A 26,128-nucleotide genomic window follows, 5' to 3' on the forward strand; every position below is an offset into this window, starting at 1 on the left:
TCCCAAGCAGACTCCCACTTAGAGCCATGGCTCTATCTAGAGTCATGGCTCCATCCCATGAGCCATGAGATCATGACCTGAGCCAAAATCATAAGTCACACCTCAACCAACAGAGCCACCCAAGCACCCCTACCCTTGTCCTCTTGAACTCATCACCATATCACACTTAGAGCCTACCTTTTCAGCTCCTGATATTGACTGGCTGGCTTGCTGAGCCTTGCAGGAGAAAGCTGCCATCTCTACAGCTTCTCCCAGTTCCTGGCTCCCATTCCTTCCATTCATTCTGGGATCTTGCTCTCTTATCTCTGCTCACCCCATATCTATAATCCCTCACTCTCTTGGCTCCATCCCTTCAGCCCAACAACTTGTGCAAGCTTCTTCCACTCTAAAAAAGGATCTTCCCCCCCCCACTTTCTGGTCACACTATAACCACTTTACTCCTCTCTCCATTCAAATTTATCCAAAGAGTGAGTAACACTGTCTCTACTTCCTCATTTCCCATTCTTTCTTCCTCATCTTTTGCAGGCTGACTACAGCCCCCATCACCCCACTGAAACTTCTCTTCCTAAAACCACCAAGAACCTATTAATTACCAAGTCTAACATATTTTTCTGTCTTTTTATAATCTGGACTCCTCCATTTATATATAACCTGGGACCTCAATATAAGTGGAGCTAAAATAATATGAATAAAAATGAAACAATAAGCATTCAAATTCCATCTGTTCTTTGCAGTCTCTTGCTGAGGTGAGGTGGATAAAGAGTCACTGGAATCTCTGAAAAATCTGCCCACATATTTCTGAGAGTCCTTAGACCATAGCTCCTATGAGCTCACAAATAGCCTATTCCAGTAGGACATCAACCTCTCTTTTCCTGCCTCGATTGAGGCAAAGAGCTCTTGAGAGGCCAAAGCTGTGAGGACTACCACTGTGGAGGGGAAATGTTTCTCACTGCTTTAAAAGTTCCCAAAGCAGAACTGCTTGCTCCTTGAAATCCTTATTCTGGGGTGCCTAGGTGACTCAGTTGGTCAAGTGTCTGACTCTTGATTTAGGCTCAAGTCATGATCTCAGAGTTATGAGATTAAGCCCCACTGCAGGCTCCATGTTCAGCATGGAATCTGCTTGAGATTCTCTCTCCCTCTTCCTCTGCCCCTCCCACTGCTCATGCTCTCTCTCTCAAATAAATAAAAATCTTTTTTTTTTAAGATTTTATTTACTTATTTGAGAGCGAGAGAGAGAGAGCATAAGCAGGGGAGGGGCAGAGGAAGAAGCAGATACTCTGCTGAGCAGGGAGCCTGACCTGGGGCTTAATCCCAGAATCCTGGGATCACGACCTGAGCTGAAAGCACTTAACTGACTGAACTACCGAGGTGCCCTTAAATAAATAAAATCCTAAAAAAAAAAAAGGAAGAAAGAAAGAGAAATCCTTACTCCATGAAAGGGAGCTAGATATATGCAAAACAACCTCCAAAGGCCACAGGAACCATAAGATTGAAGAAAAAGGCTGACATGTCCAGTTTGATAAATATTTTATTAAGGGGACCTATGGACAGAAATGTGTCTTCGTAAACCAAAAGACAAATATATATCCTCAACTCCACCTCTCATACGACCTGCTTTTATACCCTAGGAGCTGGGGAGTTCATGCTCTGGGACCACTAGGAGGAGAATGTTTGAAAGTAGGGCCTGTTTAGTCATATCTCTAGAGTATATTAAGGACATGAGGGTATAGTTCAGGGTTTGGATAAACAAAAAGAAAGGATATGTTTGTGGGCTTCAAGTCATGGAGTGGCCATCATGGTGGATTTGTCCAAGATGGCATCAGTCTGGGTTGCACATCCTACATTGTTTTCATTACACTTTCCCCCTCCAAAGGACTCAGACATGAATGCAGACTTAGAAGTGAACTCAGATTCTTTATCCTCTTACTCCCCCTGCCTACCCCAAACTCTAAGGTGATTCCCTACCCCCCCAGGGTGGGGGGTCATGTTCATAATACCTTCAGTTCTTTCCTCAGTGAAGCAGACCCTGCCTTTTGGCTCCCCAGTGGCCATTCCCCCTTGTACGGCCCTAATCACCTCTGACCTTGTTCAGATATCCACACTCCTCTGAGAACTACTTTCCATAAAGAGCCTGGCCCCATAAGGAAGGTCACCATTTGTTTCATCAGAGGAGTCCCAGTGCCCCCTGTTAGTGATTGTTTCAAGCACAGACTTCTCCTCCTCCTCCTTCTTCTTCTTCTTTTCTTTTTTAAGATTTTATTTATTTATTCGTGAGAGACACACAGAGAGAGAGGCAGAGGGAGAAGTAGGCTCCATGCAGGGAGCCCGACGTGGGCCTTGATCCCCGTCTCCAGGATCACGCCCTGGGCTGAAGGCGGCGCTAAACCGCTGAGCAACCCAGGCTGCCCAAGCACAGACTTCTTATTAAGTTTTGTCCCATTTCTGTGAGGCTGAAACACTCAAGCTCAAGTTCATGAAGTGCACTGTCTTCAAGGTAAAAACTGATTTCATTGCTTTGAATTCATTACCCTCTGAATTCAAGCTTTTGTTTCTCTCTGGCCTGAGTGTTACTTATTTCACTGCCAGCTTATTAGTGTACTTAAGAGGATTTTTTTTTCTTTTATCTAGAATTTGGTGTTGTTTTCAGAAGGAAGGTTAGTTAGGGTATCTCAGGCTACTGTACTATCAGAAGTGCTCCCAGTTTCTTAGTTTATAAAATAATGTTGTTGTACTAGATCAGTGATTCCTGACTTTTTGGGAACATGCACTGTACATGCCCAAATCTCCTCAGATTCCCTTTACCATTCTTGTGCACCCAACCCTTCACTGAGCTTTGTTCAGGGATCACCCTTGGTAAGTGGAGGCTTCTTCTCCCTTAGGAGAGCAGCAAGTGCCTGGCAGTTTAGGACCGACAGAGAGCTGCAGGGCACCTGGCCCATGGCCAATAACCGACATGAGAGTACAAAAGCCCAGCTACTTTGACTTGAGCAGGGAAAAGCCTAGAGATATAAATAATGCTCTTGAGTTCTCTAAGGGTCAGACTGAGTATGGGGCTTCACACAAAATTACTCTCTTCCCTGGCTTCTTCCCTTTCCCCTACCATCCTGCTTCTCCTGCTCCCTTACCTGGTTTCCCCTGGGAACTTTTTTTTTTTTTTTAAGATTTTATTTATTTATTCATGAGAGACAAAGAGAGAGAGACAGAGAGAGAAGCAGGCTCCATGCAGGAAGCCTGATGCGGGACTCGATCCTGGGTCTCCAGGATCATGCCCGGGCCGAAGGCAGGCACTAAAACCGCTGAGCCACCCAGGGATCCCCTCCACCCCCCCCCCCCCCGAACATTTCTTTCTTTCTTTCTTTCTTTCTTTCTTTCTTTCTTTCTTTCTTTCTTTCTTTCTTTCTTTCTTTCTTTCTTTTTTCTTTCTTTTCTTTCTTTCTTTCTTTCTTTCTTTCTTTTCTTTCTTCTTTCTTTCTTTTTCTTTCTCTCTCTTTTTTTTTTTTTTTAACATTTCTTTACTAAATAACATACATGTGAATTTTCATTTCAGGATTGGCTTCTGGGAGAACCTGACCTAGAGTGTGGATTCCTTTGAGAATCTGATAAAAGTCATGTACACTGTCCCCAAAAAAATATACTCACACACATTCAAAGTGTTGTATATACCTTTTTGCTCCCATGGACTCAAGATGAAGAACTATAGACAAAATGATCTCTGGGGTCCCTCCAGAGCTAACTTTGCCATGTCTCCCACCCTATGTGGGTTTGAGGAGTTTAGCTTTGAGTTTCTAAATTGGGGTTTCAGGGTGCCTGGCTGGCTTGGTTGGAAGAACATGCAGCTCTTGATCTTGGGGCTGTAAATCTGAACCCCACATTGGGTGTAGAGATTAGTTAAATAAATAAGTAAATAAACTTTAGTGAATAAATTGGGGCTTCCAGGAGTGTGGGATCCAATATTCTTTGTGTGCCTCCCTGTGCCCACACTTTATGTGCCCTCGTTTGGAAAACAGAAGTGGGCAGGATGCAACCACCTCCCTGAGGAGCCCCCTGAGGGAGGTGGTTGCATCTGCTTCTGTTCCCCGACTCCCCGACTCCCCGGTGTGGGGCCTAGTCTGGCAGCCCTGCCGTCCGCCCCTCCCACCTGCCTGGGGGCTGTGCGGTGCCCCTCCAGACTCCCCCCATCTCCCTCCTCCCTCCCCCTGCCAGGCCGGAGCCGGGCACACCCGGCCGCGAGTGCCCCCCAGAAGTACCGCTCCTCGGGGCGGGGGGTGCCTGAGGCGAGGCCGCCGCTGCTCCCCGGGACTCGGGGTCCCCCCCGCCGCCAGGCCCGGCGCAGAGCCTCCGGCCTGGGGCGCTCAGGGCTCTGGCCTCCGCGGGGGGCCTGGCGGGGCTGCGCTGCGGGCTGGAGGGAACCGGTCCGTCCCTCGCTGGGGCCTGGGCGGCGGCGGGGGAGCCCGGGGCACGGCGAGGGGGCGCCCTGCCCAGCGCCCGGGTCTCGGGGCGCCCTCCCCGGGCCGCGGGGCCTTCCGCGGACGCTGCGCCCTGGGGAGGGAAGCAGGGGCGCCCTCCGCCCCGGCCACCGGCCCTGCCCGGCACGCGGAGGGGGGCTCCGGCTCGCTGCCCGCCCTCGGGGTCGGGGTCGGGGTCGGGGCCCGGGCCGGGCGGGGAGGCCGCCGATGCGCCGCCAGGGGGCCCCGGGAGGACCGAGGGCGGGGCGGGCAGGCCCGGGGCGCACCTGCCTTTTCAGCGCGCTCCGCCGCACCTGGCGGGGGGGTCCTGGTGCGCGCCCCGGCGGGTCGGGGAGCAGGTGCAGCGGCGCCGGGAGCCGCTCCCCGGAGCGTGGAAACGCGGACCCCGCGCGCCCGGTCACGGCGGCGTCTGGGACCCCCGCGGGGCGCACCCAGGCCCCGCCAGCGCCCCGGCAGACGGCGGCGTCCTCCCAGCCCGAGGGCCGCGCCCGTGGGAGGTCACGGCAGGTGCCCCCGCTCGGCGGAGGCCGGTCCCCTTGGCCGGGAACTCGCTCCTCCCACCTCGCTCTCCAAGCCCCGGGCCGCGCGGCCACCCCGCGCCCAGCCCCGTCCCCTCCCTGCAAAGGCGCGCCCTTCGGGGAGGGCAGGATGCATTTTTGAGGTGAAACGTTGTAGGACGGCCAGGAGTGGAAAATATTAAAAGCCCACTGGCGCCAACAAGGTTCACTCGAGGGCCAGAAAGTCCAGAAAAGAGGAAGAACGCTCCCAGTGGTGAGGGCCCTAAGACTGGCAGGATCCACCGAGCTCCCACATCCTATATCCCAGGCTGTCTCCATTTTCAGGGTTAGAGCGAGCCTCTCCGGGGCCAGAGGAAGGCCCTGGAGTGTGACCCCAAGAGGAAAGCCCCATGGGTGTATTAAGTTTGGTTTACCTCACACTCCAGAGGAGGGTGGTAGGCACAGGGTCATTAGGGCCATTGAGGGTGGAATGTCTTACTGGGAGCACATGAGGCAAGGTCCACCCAGTCCACACAGAGGTTCTGAACATTCCAGATGCTGGGATGCCAAAAGAGCAGGATGTGGTCTCTTGTCCTCTAGAGACTTCACCATGGAGATGGAGCAGGCAAGAAAGCAGTGTCAGTAGAATGTGATAATCTTTCTTCTGGAAAAGTGCTCAGGGCACAGGGCTTGTAGAAGACAACAGAAGGGCAGTTAGCCCAGTGTGGGGCTATGAAGAGGGGTTCCTGGAGGAGGTGGCACCTGGCCAAGTCTTGCTATAAATAGATACTATGAGAATGTGCACAAAGCTGGTGAGGGGGGTACATGCCCTTGGGAGCCTATTTCTGGGGGGGTTGGAAAAAAAGACACTTGCTGAGACATAAGCAAATGAACTCATTCTCCCCCTACCCTCTCTCCTTTTCCTTTGCCCATCACAAACACACTTGTAGCAACAATTTACACACAAACACACACACACATGTACAAGGTAGTGGAGAATGTTCTAGAATTCTTCTCAGTGAGAGAGTTGTTCCTGTAAAATAAAGACTTCAGGAGGAACTTGGGGAAGAAGATGAGGCCCCTGGTGGCTGGGGATCTACAGGGACGGGGCTTCAGAGGCTGGGAGAGTCGCTCTGTTGAAAACAGAGAGAAGAGTCTGGAGGCATTGGTTTATTTTTTATTTTATTTTTTTAATTAACTTTTATTGGTGTTTAATTTACCAACATACAGAAAAACACCCAGTGCTCATCCCGTCAAGTGTCCACCTCAGTGCCCGTCACCCATTCCCCTCCAACACCCGCCCTCCTCCCCTTCCACCACCCCTAGTTCGTTTCCCCGAGTTAGGAGTCTTTATGTTCTGTCTCCCTTCCTGATATTTCCCAACATTTCTTTTCCCTTCCTTTATATTCCCTTTCACTATTATTCATATTCCCCAAATGAATGAGAACATACACTGTTTGTCCTTCTCCGATTGACTTATTTCACTCAGCATAATACCCTCCAGTTCCATCCACGTTGAAGCAAATGGTGGGTATTTGTCGTTTCTAATGGCTGAGTAATATTCCATTGTATACATAGACCACATCTTCTTTATCCATTCATCTTTCGATGGACACCGAGGTTCCTTCCACAGTTTGGCTATTGTGGCCATTGCTGATAGAAACATTGGGGTGCAGGTGTCCCGACGTTTCATTGCATCTGAATCTTTGGGGTAAATCCCCAACAGTGCAATTGCTGGGTCGTAGGGCAGGTCTATTTTTAACTCTTTGAGGAACCTCCACACAGTTTTCCAGAGTGGCTGCACCAGTTCACATTCCCACCAACAGTGTAAGAGGGTTCCCTTTTCTCCGCATCCTCTCCAACATTTGTTGTTTCCTGCCTTGTTAATTTTCCCCATTCTCACTGGTGTGAGGTGATATCTCATTGTGGTTTTGATTTGTATTTCCCTGATGGCAAGTGATGCAGAGCATTTTCTCATGTGCTTGTTGGCCATGTCCATGTCTTCCTCTGTGAGATTTCTCTTCATGTCTTTTGCCCATTTCATGATTGGATTGTTTGTTTCTTTGGTGTTGAGTTTAATAAGTTCTTTATAGATTTTGGAAACTAGCCCTTTATCTGATATGTCATTTGCAAATATCTTCTCCCATTCTGTAGGTTGTCTTTTAGTTTTGTTGACTGTATCCTTTGCTGTGCAAAAGCTTCTTATCTTGATGAAGTCCCAATAGTTCATTTTTGCTTTTGTTTCTTTTGCCTTCGTGGATGTATCTTGCAAGAAGTTACTGTGGCCAAGTTCAAAAAGGGTGTTGCCTGTGTTCTCCTCTAGGATTTTGATGGACTTTTGTCTCACATTTAGATCTCTCATCCATTTTGAGTTTATCTTTGTGTATGGTGAAAGAGAGTGGTCCAGTTTCATTCTTCTGCATGTGGATGTCCAATTTTCCCAGCACCATTTATTGAAGAGACTGTCTTTCTTCCAATGGATAGTCTTTCCTCCTTTATCGAATATTAGATGACCGTACATTTCAGGGTCCACTTCTGGGTTCTCTATTCTGTTCCATTGATCTATGTGTCTGTTTTTGTGCCAGTACCACACTGTCTTGATGACCACAGCTTTGTAATACAACCTGAAATCTGGCATTGTGATGCCCCCAGCTAAGGTTTTCTTTTTTAAAATTCCCCTGGCTATTCGGGGTCTTTTCTGATTCCACACAAATCTTAAAATAATTTGTTCTAACTCTCTGAAGAAAGTCCATGGTATTTTGATAGGGATTGCATTAAACGTATAAATTGCCCTGGGTAACATTGACATTTTTACAATATTAATTCTGCCAATCCATGAGCATGGAATATTTTTCCATCTCTTTGTGTCTTCCTCAATTTCTTTCAGAAGTGTTCTATAGTTTTTAGGGTATAGATCTTTTACCTCTTTGGTTAGGTTTATTCCTAGGTATCTTATGCTTTTGGGTGCAATTGTAAATGGGATTGACTCCTTAATTTCTCTTTCTTCAGTCTCATTGTTAGTGTATAGAAATGTGGAGGCATTGGTTTAAAGAGAATTGATGGGAGAGGAAGAGGAGGGAGCTTTAGAGTCAGCCAAATCCTCTCTGAGGTCTGGAGAGGGAAAGTGAAATGCGTAAAATTACACTGCGCTTGGGGATCAGAGCTAAGTGTGGGCATATATACACATCACAACACACCTGGTCAGGTTTGCATGCTCCCACATGGCCACTTGCATTATAGGCACAGAGAGTTATGCACACAGCCATTCCACTGACACAGGCACTGTCCCCTGGGTTGCTGTCATTTACATTTCAAGCTGCCCTGATCCCTCATTAAGCTGAAGCAGTTGGGTCAGGCCTGCCTGCCTATTTTCCCCACCCACTCTAGCCCTCATGCATCACGAAGCCCATAGTGGGAAGTAGAGCATTCAGGAACCTGGGATCACACTGCCTGTGGGGATGCTCTAAGTATTCCCTGGAGAGCCCATCAAGCAGACAGGAGGTTCACCCCAGAACTGCCTCAGGGCTGCCCAGGCATCAGGAGTCACAGTTGGGAAGGATGTCCCAGTGTCTCAGGACAGAGCCAGAGGCTTCACTTGACCCAGAAGTGGGACAGCAGTCCCCTAGTTTCACATCTCAGAGAGATGCTAGGGAGCCTACTTAATGTAGAGAGGGGCCTAGATTTGGAACAGGAGATCTGGGTTCCACCTAGTTCTGACTCTGCCTCCATGAAACGCCTTGGGTAAGCCCTCTCTCCTCTTTGAGATCTATGAATTTATGTTGTTGAGCCAGGTACAAGGGACACAGAGATAAGGAAGACGCAGCCCTTACCCTTTAGGAGCTCAAGTGAGGGAAGACACAGCATTCCCAGGTGGAACAAAGAACTTTCAACTCATGGTGGAGCTAAGAGGGGCTGAGCAGACTCAGAGGGAGGAGAGAAATGTGACTGAGTGCTTAGGGCATGTGTGTGCATGCTTCAGAAATGAGCAATGACAAACCCTCATACTGCACTGGTAACCCCCATGGTGCCACCACACCTCAAATCCCCCTTTAGCTGTAACTACCCATCCACAGTCTCCTCCTTGAGGAAGCAGTACCACCATGGGGTTTGGCTAGGAGAGACCACTGATAGGCTCAGGGTGAGCATCTGACCTAGGAACAGCCCATCCATAGGCTAGCTGGTGACTGGTGAAGGCCTTCATGGGAAAGGCTTCACTCTATAGGGGTGAGGGTAGGAACTAGCTGCGTTCATCAGCATGGTTCTGCTGAGATTTGACCTATGAAAATGCAGATGAACCCATCTGGAGTAAGAGGCAAGTGGATCTGCCACAAGGAGAGAAACAGATACACCCCAGGAGGAACACCAGGCAGCCTGAGCCCCAGCTCCTGACTTTGGCTATTTCTTTAAGCTTGCTTGCCTGCTTTTTCTTTTCTTTTCTTTTCTTTTCTTTTCTTTTCTTTTCTTTTCTTTTCTTTTCTTTTCTTTTCTTTCTTTTCTTTTCTTCTTTTTTCTTTCTTTTCTTTCTTCCTTCCTTCCTTCCTTCCTTTTTCTTTCTTTCTTTCTTTCTTTCTTTCTTTCTTTCTTTCTTTCTTTCTTTCTTTCTCTTCTTTCTTTCTTTCTTTCTTTCTTTCTTTCTTTCTTTCTTTCTTTCTTTTCTTTCTTTCTTTCTTTCTCTCTTCTCAGAATGGTCTGTTCCCAGAAGTGCATATCAGTTAAGGAGCCCTCTCATTCCCCTGGCATCCCAGAAAGCAACTAATGCTCTCCATCAACTTGTATGAGAGGCCATTGTGGAAAAATGGAAAGATCAGAGGACTGGAAATTAGGAGACCCAGCCTAGGTTCAAATTTATAAGCTTTCCCAAGATCCAGGTCTTGGCAGAAGTCTTTTTTCTTTCTTTCTTTTTTAAAGTAATCTCTATGCCCAACATGGGGCTCAAACTGACAACCCCAAGATCAAGCGTCACATACTCAACCAAGTGAGCCGGCAAGCCACCCCAACAGAAGTCATATATCTTGCACAGTGTGCTTTTTCCTTCACCAATTATGATCAGGCTAAAATGAAAATCAATAGCAACTTTGACAGGTGAAAGCAGCAGAAAGGTAAGGGTGGCTGACACTTTCTCAAGGTTTTCTCTCTCTGTTTGATGGAGACTGATTAGTTGAGTGTAGAGGACTCAAAACCTCTTTGACCAAGGAGCCTCCAGGGATAGATGAGAGTCATTAGAGAAGAGAGACAGTTCTGGACCTAGATTGTGGTTGACAGTCATTGCATCCTGGTGCGGTTCTCAATTTGTCTCAAAGACAAATTGACTATTGTCTTTGGATTTCATTCGGTTAGCAAAAACAGGTACTAATGTAGGTCCTTTTGTAAAAGTGAACTGGCGTAAGGTGAACTTTTGAAAAGGGAGGGATACTATAATAAGAGAACAATTCAATTACAATTACACGGTCTCCCAGACTCGTGTCTCAGTCCTGGGAGAGCAGAGGGGCTATAAGTAAAACCTAAAAGAGCTGTTCCATTGAAAAGTCTGTGTCTTATTCAGGCATAAGCAGTCCCTGTTTTGGGATCAGATAAGAGAAGCATTCATTCCTACTATGCTACTGACTTTTGTGTAAGAAAGCTCAGGGTGCTGGCGTCAATGACTCAAAGAGCTGTACTGTTAAATATATATATATATAAGGGTTGTTCAAGAGAAAGGAGAGTCTTTTCAACAAATAGTGCTGGAACAATTAGACATTCACATACAACAAAATAATAATAATAATAATCGTCATCATCATCATCTTGGCCTACACTTCGTACTATATGCCAAAATTAAATAGAACCATAGGTAAAACCAAAAACTAAAAAACTCCTGGAGAAAACATAGGAGGAAATTTTTGTGGCTGTGGATTAAGCAAAAATTTCTTATATCCAACACCAAAAGCACAGTCCACAAAATGAAAAATTGATAAATTGGACTTTATCAAAATTAAGAACTTCAGCTCATCGAACGACACTGTTAGGAAAATGAAAAAAAAAGCAGGGGATCCCTGGGTGGCTCAGCGGTTTAGCGCCTGCCTGCCTTTGGCCCAGGGCGTGATCCTGGAGTCCTGGGATCGAGTCCCGGGATCGAGTCCCGCATTGGGCTCCCGGCATGGAGCCTGCTTCTCCCTCCTCCTGTGTCTCTGCCTCTCTCTCTCTCTTTCTGTGTCTATCATAAATAAATAAATATTAAAAAAAAAAAAAAAAGAAACGAAAAGCAAGCTACATATCGGGCAAAAAAATTTTTCAAAATACATATCTGATAAAAGACTTCTATCCAGAGTATATATATATATTCAATACAGGTTTCCCCCATTATGTGAAGGTAGAGGGATCCCATAAAAATTTTCATAAGCCAAAATGGTGTAAAATGAAGAATAATTTACCATTAATTCATATGGAAAATAGTTTGAGCCTTCCCAAACCAAAAAGTAATCTCTTTTAGGATTTTCTGGTATCTTAGGAAGCCAGGGCGGCTTGCTGCTGAGATGCTGAGTGTAGTTTCTGGGGAAGCAGCAGGGCGGCGCCAACTCTCACTGCTCCAGTGCGCCCCGCCTCTATAATGGCTCACTACAAAACAGATGCTGAGCATTATTTTTGCTTTTTTTTGTCACTTTTTGTGAAATTGACTATTGTCTTTGGATTTCATTCGGTTAGCAAAAACAGGTACTAATGTAGGTCCTTTTGTAAAAGTGAACTGGCGTAAGGTGAACTTTTGAAAAGGGAGGGATACTATAATAAGAGAACAATTCAATTACAAAATAGGAAAATATTTGGACAGACTCTTCACCCAAGAAGATATATGCACAACAAATAAGTTTAAAAAGGATGCTCAACATCACTGGTCACCATAGAAATGCAAATTAAAACTGCAATGAGAAACAAACCTGAAACTGTATCAAGTGTGGACAAGAATGTTGAGCAACTGAGTTTCTCATATATTGCTGGTGGGAATGGAAATGATCCACTCACTCTGGAAAACAGTTGGGCAGTTTTTTTGTTGTTTTTTTTTTAAGATTAAACATATGCTTAATATTTAACCCAGCAATCTCACTCCTTAGGTATTTACCCCAAAGAAATAAGAAACATGTTTACACAAAATCTGTACACAAATATTGATAACTAAAATGTAACTGCTAACAAGTGGAAACAACCCACACATTCTTCAAGTGGTGAATGGATAGATTAAGCTATATATGGCCACACAATGGAACACTACCTGGCAATAAAAAGGAATGAGCGGTTGGCACATTCAACAACACGGATGATTATACTCAATGAAAGAAAGCAAGCTTAAAAAGCCCATACTAAAGGATTCCATTCATATGACATTCTCAAAAAGGCAAAACTACAGGGAAAGAGAGGGGTTGACTACAAAGGGAACCTCTGAGGTGCTTGGAAGTATTTCAAGTCTTGACAGGATGGTGGATTCCTGGTTGCCTGCATTCATCAAAACTCACAGAATTATGCATTCAAAATGGCAAATTTTACCATATGAAAATTATGCTTCAATTTTTTAAAATGCAGAGAGGGATTCAAATGTCTTCTTCCCTTTCTTTGCCTTTTTTTTTTTTTTTTTTTGCCTTTCCGGTCGCTGACCAACATTCTGTCCTAGGAGCTCTTATTCTTCTGCTGGGGAGGGAAATGCCCCAATCCAGCCTCCCTGAGTGCTTCTTGGCTTCTGGGAACAAAAGGTCAGCCCACTAAGAATGGGGTCAGGGCCCACGTGTCTGTCTCTCTCCCGCTTTCCCACCCGATCTGGCTAAGCCTGCTCACTACAGCCTTCCTAACCTCCGTTCCCCTTCCACCCTCCTGCTCACCCTGGCTGTTGGGAGTCACAAATCTTTATGGCCCAGGTGCTGTGTGGGTGAGAAAGAGTCTGCTTGGAAAGAGGGAGGATCCTCACAGTCAACTTTCCATAGCTCTAGACCATAAAACAGCTGCGTGTCCTGGGAACTGAAGGCCAGAGAGGACTTCTACCCAGCATCCACCTCACCTCATCCCTGAGCAAGGCCGCCCCCATCACTGCCGCAGGCTCTTTCAGACTGCCAACATCTTGGTCAGAGCTGAGGCCATACCACACACAGAGCGACCTGGGCCTTCTTGAGGGAGTCATGAAAAGAGGCCTCGGGTCACAGGAAACAAGCAACAGAGTCTGGTAGATACTCGGGTCTAGTTTTATGAACAACCAGGGCAAACACGTCATGGTGAGTGTGACAAGTCAGAGGAGGGATATGTGAACACTCTTGAGAGATTATCCTAGTAGGATCACCCTAATCCTACACGAAGACTGTGACTCAAGATGTTTCTGAGAAATACTGGGGGCACCATGGGGACACTATGATGTCCATGTATAGAATATGAACTCACAGGTTCATTCAGTAAACACCGCAATGTCACTGGGTACGAGCAAACTGTAGAGGTGTGGTGAAGATGCTGTGGTGACTGTGAGCACACCATGGCAAGCTTGGTGAACATCAGGAGACATAGTGGGAATCTCCTAGTCAGTGGTGCAAATAGTGGGACATGAACATATTGTGGTAAATATGGTGAACTCTAGAGACGCTGCCTGTGAACATGAGTCTGTGACAGTGGTGAATACACCATGGGGATAGAGGGGTGACCCTGTTTTAAGCTGGGGGAGCATTCTGTGGTGACTACAGTAGGCACATTAGGTAAGGTGGAGTGCTCTACTGGACATGTTTTGGGGTGTCTGCTGGATTCATAGTCCATTCTGAGGGAATCTGCTCCCACCCAAGAGCTGCTCAAAGTAAGACAAGGTGCTGACAGGTTTCTTTCTCTTTCTTCCATGCCCTAAACTGGAGTTATTATGGTTGTTTGGTTTTGCTCAGCTCTTCTGGGGTGTGTTACAAGGAGGGGAGGTGTCATACATGGGAAGTTTGTAATGGAACTAATGGAGGGTAAAGTCTCTGGGTTGATAGCTGTGAAAGTGGTCTCTTGGTATCAAGACTCAACTCCTGATATCAAAGTTAGTGGTTAGACATTTTGGGTCAACTCCTCCTAGGATAGAGTGCTTGTGTTTGTGCTTGTGTTTTCAGTAGATACACGTCATTTTTTCCTTCCCCACATCCATTCTTCCTACTTCCAATGACAGCACCACAATTTTCTTTTGGGAAAAATCAGTCCATGTGACTCCAGTGGGGCTGATCTACCCCTGGCTCCAGAAAGGAGCTTATCAGAACTTTCCATCCCATAGTTATAGGGACTGGGTCAGGAATGGGTCAAGGAGGACCTCTCCTAGAACTTTTGCTGGAACAATTGGGGGAGAGACATTTTCCTTCTGCTGGAGATTTGAGATGTGCTAAGAGGGAGCCTGGAGCTTCTGGAAGATACTACATGGAAATATCTTCTACTTTAGGTACTACTGCTGTGTAACAAACTACCCCAAATCTCAATGGCTTAAATAACCTATAGGTCAGTATTTCATGTAGGGCTTTAGTGGATAATTCTGCTTTTTGTGAGTTTATTTGACACCATTCAGTGGTACTCATCTGGTAGATGGGCTGGTCTGGTCTGTCTCAGGTAGCTGCACTCACATGTTTGGTGGTGAGGGATGGAAGTCTGGACTCAGCTGGGACTACTGACCAGAACTACACCAGGCCGCTCCAGGATGGTGGTCTCAGGGTAGTTGGACTTCTCATATGGCAGCTGGCTTTCCCCAGAGCAAATGTTCCAAGAGATCCAAGAGGAAACGATGTGACCTTTTGTGACTGGCCTTAGAAGTCCACCTCATTCTGGTTGCAAGCAAGTCATAGGCCAGCTCAGATTCAAGGGGGTGGGGGGAATTAGATTCTATCTCTTGATAGTGGAATAGCACAGTCACATTGTACATGAACATGTGCAATGGAAGCTATTTTTGTAGCCATCTTTGGAAAATACAGATTGCTACACCATCCTTGAGAATAAAATCATCTCAGAGGAAGCTGTTGAGATATGAGAACAGCCCTAATGCTGTCTGAGTGCCTGGATCCAATTTTCCCCAGGACTACAGTTATGAGAGCCATTGGATTCCTTTTCTGCTTAAACCAATCTGAGTTTGTGCTTTTGCTGCTTGCAATGGAAACAGCTTTTGTTCTTACTGTGCCAGTTATCTATTGCATTATGACAAACTACCCCCAAACTCAGTAGTTCATTAATAATAGTTTATTATTTCTCATGATTCTGTGGGTTGGCTGGGCCACTCCTCGGCTGATCTTATTTGAACTCATTCATGCAACTGCTGGAGTGGAAAGTTCAAGAAGGCCTCATTCACATATCTGGCTGCTGGCTGGGAGCCTCAAGTTCTCCTCCATGTAGTCTCTCATCCTCCAGTAGTATAGATTGACTTGCTTACAGGGTGGTCTCAGGACAATGTTCCAAGAGAGTGAAGGTAGCCAGGTCTCTTAAGGCCTGAATTCCAGAATTTGTACAGCATCACTTCTGTTGTATACCTTTGCTCAAAGCAAGTGACAAAGCCAGCCCAGTTCAAAGGAGTGAGTAAATAGACTCCATCTCATACTGGGAGAATTGCAGAGCAGAGAATTTGTGGCCACGGTATGATATATGGATTATGTTAGATGGGAATATCTTTAGAGTAGAGGAAGCAGGGTGTGTGTGCAAAGAAGGCAGAGCCAGGGTATTCTAGGCGTGTTCTCACTGAGGAGCGTATAGTTGGAATGGGATTTCCATGGTGGCTCCTCTGAGCTGAAGGCCCGTGACAAGATCTACACTAGATCACTGGTTTCTAGAGGCAACTTTGAGTTAAAACCTACAGTGTCGGGATCCCTGGGTGGTGCAGCGGTTAAGCGCCTGTCTTTGGCCCAGGGCGCGATCCTGGAGACCCGGGATTGAATCCCACGTCGGGCTCCCGGTGCATGGAGCCTGCTTCTCCCTCTGCCTGTATCTCTGCCTCTCTCTCTCTCTCTCTCTGTGTGACTATCATAAATAAATAAAAATTAAAAAAAAACTAAAATCTTAAAAAAAATAAAAATAAAAAAATAAAACCTACAGTGTCTGAGTGACTTCACCTCTCGGAGCCTCATATTCTCCTCTATAAAATGGGTGTGATCATCCCTGCCTCCCAGATCTGCTGTGAGGCTGAAGATGATGACTGTGAATGTGCTTTGTAAATTAGAGTACCAACCACATGTGACTGAACATTGTTCTAGAAGGAATAATCAGGGATGGGCCTGGGTGGTCAGAGAGGGCAAGAGGGAGGAAACTGAGATAGGGCTCTGAAAGATGGAGACATTCACACCACTGGGGAGAAAGGGCTATATTTCAAGACGGAAAGCCGAAGAGTAAAACTATAAAGGTGCAGAGACAGAACAGTGACAGACTGTACACAGGACAAGGAGAACAAGGTCAGAGAGTGAGCTCCCCCACTGCCCTGGACTCTGGGCTTCTGGGCTTCCATGTACTGGGTCAGCAGCCCCTGATGGGCACTCAGAGCTGTAGTCAGGTCCTCCTGTGCCCAGGAATCATCAGTAGCCTGTCGCTACCAAGGCCTGCAAAGCCTCTTCAGGCCACAGGGGGGTGATAAGGGGACTATGGGGGGGGCGGGTCAGAGAGCATGCTAGAGGCAGAGCACCTTCTTCTGGAACCACTAGGATCATATCAGACCCTCCTCTCACCCCCACCCCCAACCCCCAGTGTTCCCAAGCTCCTTTCTCCTCAGCAGGGTGGGGACTGTGGCCATAGCCTCAGGACACAGGTGGCCTGGCTAAACTGGGCTCCAAGGCCCTTGATCCTCTGGACAGGGGTGGGCGTGATTGATGGGTTTCCAGTGTGTTCCAGGCAGGGGCTTGGAGCTGCTACAGATTAGCCTGGCCTGCAGAAGCCCCAGATGACCACTTGTGGCTGGGGCTGACCTCTCCAAGCCAGGCCCTGACAGTCCAGATCTATGGCCACCTCCCAAGCCCTGTCTATCCTAGGGTCCTGACTAAGGACAGCAGGCCTCTTCTTCCTCAAAAGAATCCCGGGAGGGAAAGTGGGGAAAGACTCAGATTCCCTCCAGTCTAGCCCTGCCCAGCTCACAGTTCTATCTCACTTGGGACAGGACAGGGTCCTTTGATTGGGGGCTGGGGGTACAGGAGGTGGTGAGGCAGGGAGGGAGGACATGAGCTGGAGGAACACAAATGGCAGGGTTGGAACTGAAACCAAGGGACTAGCTCACAGTCCCTCAGCCCTGTGCCAACCATGACAACACCCACTGGCCATTTGGGGCTAGGGAAGTGGGGTCCTCAGTGTGAAGTCTGGGCTAAGCAAGGAGACCCAGGCAGGATTCGTGGCCTAAAGGGTTCCACTCTGCCCAACTTTCACCCCACAGGGTACTCTGGCTCCCATTACAGACAGAGAAGAGAGGGGTGCAGAAGAGAGGGAGGCTGGGTGCAGAAGGCCTCTTTCATGTACCCTTGGGTTCCATAGAGCAGAGGATGTGGAAAGCAGCTAATTACCCTAACATTGACCTCAGTCCTCTGATTTACTTCCCCACCATCCTCTCCTGTATACCTTGCTCTCTTTATCTGGCCTCAGTGGTCACATTGCTTCTTTGGCCTCCCTCCTGATCTGTGGCCTGACTTCTTGCAGCTGTCAGGCCTTCCTTTCTCTCCTCTCTACAATGTTTGTTGTTAGCATCTTATTGACCTTGCCAGCAGTACTGGGGCCTCAGAACTCGCTCTGTCCAAATTTTTGTTGCATGGTTGGGGATCCTGAGGCCCAGGGTCACTTGGATCATTGCTTGTCCAATGTCACACATCAGAATCAGCAAAAGAGCCAGCACTAGGCTTTTGTTTCCCAACTTCCTATTTTTCTCCTGTCCTTTGATCTGGCTATTGCAGTCTAGTCTTTGTCCTCAGACTAGTAGAGCTCTTTTTAAAGAATTACTTATTTATGTGGGGGGCGGGGGGGGGGGGAGCAGAAGGAGAGAGAGAAAATCTTAAGCAGAATCCATACTGAGCATAATGCTCGATCTGACCACTCTGTGATTATGCCCTGGGTCGAACCAAGAGTCAGATGCTTAACCAACTGTGCCACCAACTGCACCAACCAGGTGCCCCAGACTAGTAGAGCTCTTATGGTTTTCACTCAGTTCAGACTTTGCCTTCAAAGCCACGGCTGTAGCTACTTCACAGTTTGGCTCCAACAACAAATTGGACGAGACTGGGTCTGGCTACAGAATCTGTGGGCCAAGGGGTAGGGACTAGGAGGGAGACTAGCCTCCAGGAGACAAAGCAAACCAGATCTGTGTTTTAGGTTGCTTGCGAGCTATTGCTGCTCAACATCCTTCCTCCGTACCCACTCTTTCCCTTCAGCAGCCCATGTTTAGGGAGATGCTCAGAAAAACAAAGTTCCTAAACTCCTGCCTACACACACACACACACACACACACACACACACACACACACACTCAGAGACAAAGACACACACACACAAGCACATATACACAGCTCTCTGGATGAGGATCACAGTCACTGCTCAATGTGAGATCCCTACCATGTGAGGCTCCTTTCTCTGAGAGCAAGAACGTGTCTCCTCCCTTAAGGCCTCCCAGCGCTCAGCCTAAAGCCTGCCATGGAATAGGAGCTTGATGAGGGTGCGTGGAAAGAGTGAGCCGACACTTGGTATTGATGCTGTTGGGACCAGGCCTCCATCTTCCCATCCTGGCATGAGGCAGGAAGCCCGGCCCAGGCCTGAGGAGCCTGGCCCATGAGGTGGGTCCTAGAAGCTCTTGCTCTGGGTTCCTAGTACACCCCTCCCCATCTGCCTCCAGCTGGGACTCTAATGTAGTCCATGAAGCATCAATATCACCTGGCAGTTGTTAGAAATACAGTCTCAGGCCTTACCTCAGACATACTGAATCAGAAGCTCTGTGTGGGGCCCAGCAATCAACCCTCCAGGGGATTCTAATGCATGTGAAAGCTGTAGAACGGCTGCGAAGGCCAGCCGGCAGATTCCTGCTGGCAGGGAGGCAGCTCAAGTCTAGAAGCACACGCAGCTGCTTACGCCACCTATGGGTAAGGTTGTGCATATGCCAGTGGGCCCCACACCTGAAGTCGGACACATATACACACCTATGACGGTCCGGCAAGGTCTCAGAAAGTCTAGGTGCAGGGGCTCTGGGGTCCAGTGGCCATAGACAGACCCCCAGATGGAAGTAGGTAGGAGCAGGGTAGAACTGTTCTCACCAGGTGATATCCTGTGTCCTCTAATTTCTTTGTTCCTTTCTCTTCTAAGTTTCTCTGTCCGCTCCCTCAGGGGCCAGGGAAGCTGAGTAGTCATCCAGCTCGGACCAGGCCCTACCCTCAGTTGGGAGACCAGGTGACTTGTGTGCCTAAGAGAGTTTGGAGTATGTGCTAACACCAGCAAAGTTCTCTCTCTGCATGGGCGGGCCAGGGCCAGGGGAATGTAGGGATCAGCGCAAAGCTTAGGCAAGAGCACGCTACCCCCTGAGCCATGAAATGCTGCCCAGCTGTAGAATAGCCCCTGGCCCCTTCCCAAGGCTGCTCCCCGTGCCCATCCTACCTCCCCAAATGTCTCTCTGCTCTGGCCTGGGGAGCCCCAGGCAGCTGCCCACCTGGCCTTTCCCCAGGTCCTGCAGCATCTCCCCCTGAGGATCTGGAAGGGAAATCAGGGCCTCTGGGAGTTCCAGGGGATGTGGGGAGGGGATGGGGAGGCTGAGCTTCCCTATGCTCAGATCTGGTTTCGCAGCGCTTCCCCTGGCACACTGCCACAGGCTGAGCCACCAGCCGCGCTATATAAGGCCCTGCGGCTGGACCGGAGAGCTGGAGACCTGAACCCCCAGCTGAGGAGTCCCGCTCAGGACACCGGTGAGCTCCCCTCCCATTTCCCTCAACTCCTGCCTGCATTTCACTGCCCTGTTCAGCTACTCCTGTCCTCCCCTGCATCTCCTCTCCCCCTCTGCCCTTCTACTTTGAAGTTCTCTCTTTTCCCCCATTGGTCCAAAGTCCTCCCCCACCTTCATCTGAGGTCAGGGACTCTCAGATGGTCCCAGTAGGGTCTGTACCTCTGGGTGCCTCCTTTTCTTTTGCGGTCAGCCAGTCTGCTTTGTCCGAGAGTTCTGAGGAGCGTGGGACGGGGAGCCTAACAGAGCATATGCTGAGGAAACTTCTGTGGGCTGCCAGATGGGAAATGGTTTTTCCACAAGGTGCCTCAGGCCACCTTGGCCTCCCAGACAGTTCTAGAGCCGCCTCAGACTGAATGCTGTGTAGCACTCAGCTCCCTGCTCAGAGCCCAGGAGCCTGGGGTAAGACACACAATGGGGACCCCCATGCCTCTGTTCCCTTGGCTGAGAAAAAGGTGGCGGCAGAGCAGGAAAGGGGGGCGGTAAGTTGGTATGCTTAGAGCTAGAAGATCTGCGATGTGGGATTGGTTTGTTCTTCTCTCTGGACAGCTAAGTGCTTTTGGATCTTTTTTCCCCCGGAAAGGAGGAATCTCCTCTTTCCCACCACACCCTGGACTTTGGACGTTGAAGGGAGCCACTTTTGAATCTCCAGGAACTGGTCAGATTCTGGGTTGGCCAGAGCTCTGGGGAGAGATAAAAATGAGCAGGAGCCTGGGCCACACCCCACGGATCTTTGCCCTTATCACCAAACCCATTCTCCTCTCCAGGCTCGACAGCCCCTAACCAGTTATTGGGGAGCCCTGGCTTTGCACGGGGTGTCCCCTCTGCTCTCCTTCAGGGAGCTCCTGGCTGTGTAACTCCTAGCCAGACCCCAACAAACAGGCCAGAAATGTGTTCCAGCTGCAGCCTGTGCGCATCTGGGAATGTGTTCACGGAGGTTGTGTGTCTGAAGCATCTGTGCCCTCCAGCTTGCCTGTCCTGTGAGGGGCCACTGTAGTCAGGGCTGGGCTGCATGGTGTTAATGTGTAGCCCTATTGTGCAAGAGTGTGAGCCTCACCAAAGGGTAGCAAAACATGCCCCCAAGCCCAGGTCTTGGAAGTGATAAATGAGTCACTCAGAGGCTGCTGGGAGTAAGCCCTGGCCCCTCCTCATTGGCAAGGCACCTCCTTACCCTTGTCTCCCTTGTGCCCCATCTTGAGATGGGGTCCTGGAGCCTGGATCTGAATCCAGCTCTGCCTTATTTGAACTCAAATCCTGAGCCTCTGCACCTCCCAAGCTGCCCAGATTCACGACTTGGGCAGGTGTTATCTCCCACAAGACTTTATTCTATCCTTCTACCTTTGATAGGTCAAAAAATAGTTCTGCTCAGGCCATGAGAGCTGACACAGGAATGTGAAGCTGATAAGCTATGTTTCTTTGCAGGTTATTGGATCTGAGAAACTTCCTAGGGGACTGCATTCCGAGGAGGACCCAACTCTGAAGCACCCTCAGCCATCTCCTGCCATGTTTCTGAGAGGGCCTGGGGGAAAGATGGTGGGGACCAAGGCCTGGCTGTTCTTCTTCCTGGTCCTGGAAGTCACCTCTGTGTTGGGTATGGGCTAAGTATCTGCTCTCTTCCAAACCTCTACTTGCCATAGTGAAGTCAGATGCGGTCTGGGACCCAACTATGGGCCTCAGCACTGTCCTTAAAACCTCAGGCTGGTTTATAGACTTATTAATCATTTATATTCTGCTTGTTTTCCCAAAGAACTTTTTATTTTTTTAAAAGGTTTATTTATTTATTTATTCATGATAGTCACAGAGAGAGGAGAGAGAGGCAAAGACACGGGCAGAGGGAGAAGCAGGCTCCATGCCGGGAGCCTGACGCGGGACTTGATCACGGGACTCCGGGATTGCGCCCTGGGCCAAAGGCAGGCGCTAAACTGCTGAGCCACCCAGGGATCCCCTGTTTTCCCAAAGAATTTGAGATAGCTCCCAATATTAACACTCACAGAATGGAATCTTTTTTTTCTTTTAAAGATTTTATTTATTTACTCATGAGAGACAGAGAGAGAGAGAGGCAGAGACACAGGCAGAGACACAGGGAGAGGGAGAAGCAGGCTCCCCACAGGGGGCTCGATGCAAGATTCAGTCCCAGGACCCCAGGATCATGCCCTGAGCCAAAGGCAGACGCTCAACCACTGAGCCACCCAGGTGCCCCAGAACAGAATCCTTCCTTTCTTAATTTCTTTCTTTCTTTCTCTCTCTCTCTTTCTTCTTTCTTTTCTTTTTTCTTTCTTTCTTTCTTTCTTTCTTTCTTTCTTTCTTTCTTTCTTTCTTTCTTTCTTTCTTTCTTTCTTTCTTTCTTCTTTCTTTCCTTTCTTGGATTCTATTTATTTATTCATGAGAATACACAGAGAGGAGAGAGAGACACACACAGGCAGAAGGAGAAGCAGTCTCCATGCAGGGAGCCTGACGTGGACGTGGGACTGATCCCAGGTCTCCAGGATCACGCCCTGGGCTGAAAGCAGTGCTAAACCGCTGAGCCACCCAGGCTGCCCCCCCCCCCTTTTTTAAGATTTATTTATTTATTCATGAGAATACACAGAGAGGAGAAAAAATCTTTTAAATGAGGAGAGGGATTAGCTGTCACCCAAAGGGAGGAAAAAAGATGAGGGTTATCACCGCTGGGTGCTAAATTTAGCTCTGAGATTCCAGGCAGTCAAAGCAAAAGGGAATCACAAGGGATCACTGGGTTCTCAAAAGCAGGTTTGAGGTTTGGTCTGGCTTTAGTTTCATAAAAATTCTTCTAGCTTAAAGCTCAGTTTCATTTAGACCGTGCAGCCAAACTTCACAGATACCAGAACCCATTCTGGTTTCCCTGTCCTCTGACCATGTCCTCTGGTGACACTGAGTTCTTGAAGGGATAGGTGGAGGCCAGATGCCTGAGCATCAGTACTCCCAGCACTGCCCCATATGCTCTCTCCCATCTGCCCTTCCTCTCCTGACTTCTAACTACATACTCAAGTATGTACTCAAGCTCAAAGCCCTCTTGTAAAGCTGCATGCACTGCGGTCTTTGTGAGTGCCCATGCGGGAACAAAGGCTGTCTCACCATCTTGCCAAATCCTGTGTGCGCCCACCTCCCACCTTGCTCTTTCCACCCCGACAGCTGCTGTTTATGAAGATGATTAACATTCAGTCATCTGAGGGGAAATCAGATTAGTTTGATTAAAAGAGCTCCTATCACCCCAATTAAGCAGCATAGAGAATTCTGATTTGCCTCCTTGCAGGAGAGTTAATTGCCTTTCAAAGCTTTTCTGTTCTCTACTCTTCTCCTTCCCCTCCCAGAGCCACCAATCCAGCAGATGGTGGGGCTGGAAGTTGCTTATGGCCCAAGGATCCTGTACCCATCTTCAGGAGTTGCTGACACTAGAGGATCCCTGGGTGGCTCAGTGGTTTAGCGCCTGGCTTCAGCTTAGGGCGTGATCCTGGAGTTCTGGGATCAAGTCCCATGTCGGGCTCCCTGCATGGAGCCTGCTTCTCCCTCTGCCTGTGTGTGTGTGTGTGTGTGTGTGTGTGTGTGTGTGATAAATAAATAAAAATCTTTAAAAAATAAAAAAAAGGAGTTGCTGACACTTATTCAGCAAACACCATGCGAGGCATTGTTCTAAGTGGATTTCATGAATGAGCTTATTTAATCGCCACAATCCTTTGAGGCAAGAACTATTATTATCCTTATCACTTCTTGCCCTCAGGGAGGCAGATGATGCTCACCCAGTCGGTAAGAAGAGTCCAGCCTGGGAGGAGGACCTCCAACATCTTTGCCAAGCTTGTCAACTCTCTGGAAAGTGAGTTGTGGCTGGAGCAGGGAGGGTCAGGAGAGGGGCGTCTTTATTGAGCTTGGTGTGAGAATCTTTGAAGCCAGGGCATGATGTCACGGTTTCCATGGAAACCCACTTTTACAAGGCATTTAACCTACATCTTTATCCAGGCAGATAGACCTGGGAAATAGGACAGCTTAGAATGTGAAGCTCCCTGACATGTTCAGGAATGCTATGGAGCTTGCTGGGGCCAGAGCTCAGGCTGGTGAAGACAGAGATGAGGATAGAGAGACAGCAGGGGCCAGCTCACCACCGGCTCACCTTGAATGCCTGGCTAAGGGATTTAAAGCTGGGAAGCAGTGGGATCCAAGCCACCCAGAAAAAGCCCACCCTGTTTGCAGTGTCCAGGAGGCGGAAGGGTGGGTGGAGGGGGAACTTGGAAGTAGAGAGATGAGGCATGGAGTTACCTGACCTGGTACAGCCAGGCTGCTGAGAGCTGTAATGGAGTGGCAGGAGCAGAAGGTTGAAAGGCTGGAGAGATGCTGGAGAGATAGATGTGATAGGGCTGGGACCAATGGGTGTGGGTGAGAGGTATCAGGAGTGAGTCCCAGGAGTAAGGGAGGTAAGGGAGCTTCCCTGAGGCTCCAGTGCCCCCCTGACCTGTCTCTACCTCTCAGGTCCTGGCGAGTGGACAACATGGTTCAACATCGACCACCCGGGTGGACAGGGTGACTATGAGCGGCTGGATGCCATTCACTTCTACTATGGGGACCGTGTGTGTGCTCGGCCCCTGTGGCTGGAGGCTCGGACCACTGATTGGACACCTGCAGGCAGCACTGGCCAGGTGGTCCATGGCAGTCCCCATGAGGGCTTCTGGTGCCTCAACAGGGAGCAGCGGCCCGGCCAGAACTGCTCCAATTATACCGTGCGCTTCCTCTGCCCACCAGGTGAGCCGGACAGTCCCTAACCCCCTACCTCTCGCCAGCCTCGACACAAGGAGAGGCCAGGATTGGCATCTGGCCACGGGGACTCTGGATATCACACACATACACAGGCTTCGACTCCCTCAGAATAACACATTAGTGTCATGAGAGCCATAATCTTCCCAAGAATACTCATTCAGCTCACTTATTGAGAGTGCATGGCAAGATGGTGAAGACCACAGGCCCTGGAGTTGGGCTGCTTGCATTTGAATCCTGGGTCTACCGTCTGAACTGTGTTCCTTAGGCAAATTTCCTGAATCTCTCTGAGCCTCGAGCTTCTCGCCAATAGAACAGAATAATATTAGTACTATTAGTAAATATTTGTAAATATGATGTCAGTTTTTATGAGGATTAAACAAGATAATGAATCTCCATTCATAGCATCTGGGTGCCAGACACTGTGCTAGTTATGTACACCACTCAGTCTTTATAACCCCCCTGCGAGGATTCTCCACTCTGATAAGTTACTCTAGGTTTGGAGAGGTTAGGGTACTTCTTATGATTATGCAGCTGACACCTGGAGAGCTGGGATTTGAATGCATGTCAGGGTCTGCAGAGTCCAAGAGTTCATGCTCGACATCCTCCCTCTTCATGTACAATAATACAGAGCCAGCTGCAGGGTTGCCCACTTCTCAGATGGTCACCCTCCCTTCCTGTGACTCTGCCAGTTGCCACAGCCTGACCCTGCAGGCCCAGGTGGTGGTGGTGGTCATTCAGAGTGGGAACTCAGGCTGGGCCAGGTCCAAGGTCCCCATTCCTGCACACAGGCCTCAGAGCAGAGGTGAGGGGGGAGCTTGAGGTCTGAGTCACTGAGGTCCTGGACCCTGACTGGGAGAGAGCCCTTCCATAGGAACATTATGACTGTTTCCACCTGGATGCGGAGGGAAGATGGTGCTACCCCTGCACATCCCAGGACAGCATATCCAAGTCCCAGTGCTTTGGCCAACAAGTCCCTCTCAGAGCCACTCCTGGCCCATATAGTACCTTTGTGCAAATAAGAGATGTAATCAGAGTCCCCATCTCTCTGAGATAAAACAGCCTTGGGGGCAGATTTCCTGACAGAGTCCGCTTGGGACACAAGTCAGACCATCTACTGATCCTGCTTTGCAGGGTCCCTGCGCCGAGACACAGAACGCATCTGGAGCCCCTGGTCTCCCTGGAGCAAGTGTTCTGCTGCTTGTGGTCACACTGGAGTGCAGACCCGAACACGCACCTGCTTGGCGGAGACAGTGTCACTGTGTAATGAGGCCTCTGAGGAGGGCCGACTCTGCATGGACCAGGCCTGTACAGGTACTACAACTCTTGTTCCTGGTACTGGGAAGGCATGCAACTGAGCTGAAGCAGCCCAGGAGAGGTCAGAGGGTCAGACTGATTCATTTATTCATGCATTCACCAACTATTAAATGAGCATCTGTTATGTGCTCTGATGGGGGATGTAGAGGATAATGTGGGAGCACAGAGCAGGGTCATTTATAGCTTAGGAGAATCAAAGA

At 48.7% G+C, this 26,128-nt stretch overlaps 1 protein-coding gene across 1 annotated transcript in view; it reads left to right on the forward strand.

The window, feature by feature from the left end:
• Positions 1 to 26,128, forward strand: part of LOC121484282 (cartilage intermediate layer protein) — a 77,585-nt gene that overhangs the window by 43,336 nt on the left and 8,121 nt on the right. The window contains exons 7-10 of the mRNA XM_041743288.1: positions 21,273 to 21,441; positions 23,587 to 23,679; positions 24,330 to 24,599; positions 25,746 to 25,925. Of these exons, the coding sequence (XP_041599222.1) occupies positions 21,273 to 21,441; positions 23,587 to 23,679; positions 24,330 to 24,599; positions 25,746 to 25,925 (712 nt within the window). The remainder of the gene's footprint in view (positions 1 to 21,272; positions 21,442 to 23,586; positions 23,680 to 24,329; positions 24,600 to 25,745; positions 25,926 to 26,128) is intronic.

This window comes from Vulpes lagopus, chromosome 2 (genome assembly GCF_018345385.1).
Source record: "Vulpes lagopus strain Blue_001 chromosome 2, ASM1834538v1, whole genome shotgun sequence".
In the NCBI taxonomy this organism is placed as follows: Eukaryota; Metazoa; Chordata; class Mammalia; order Carnivora; family Canidae; genus Vulpes; species Vulpes lagopus.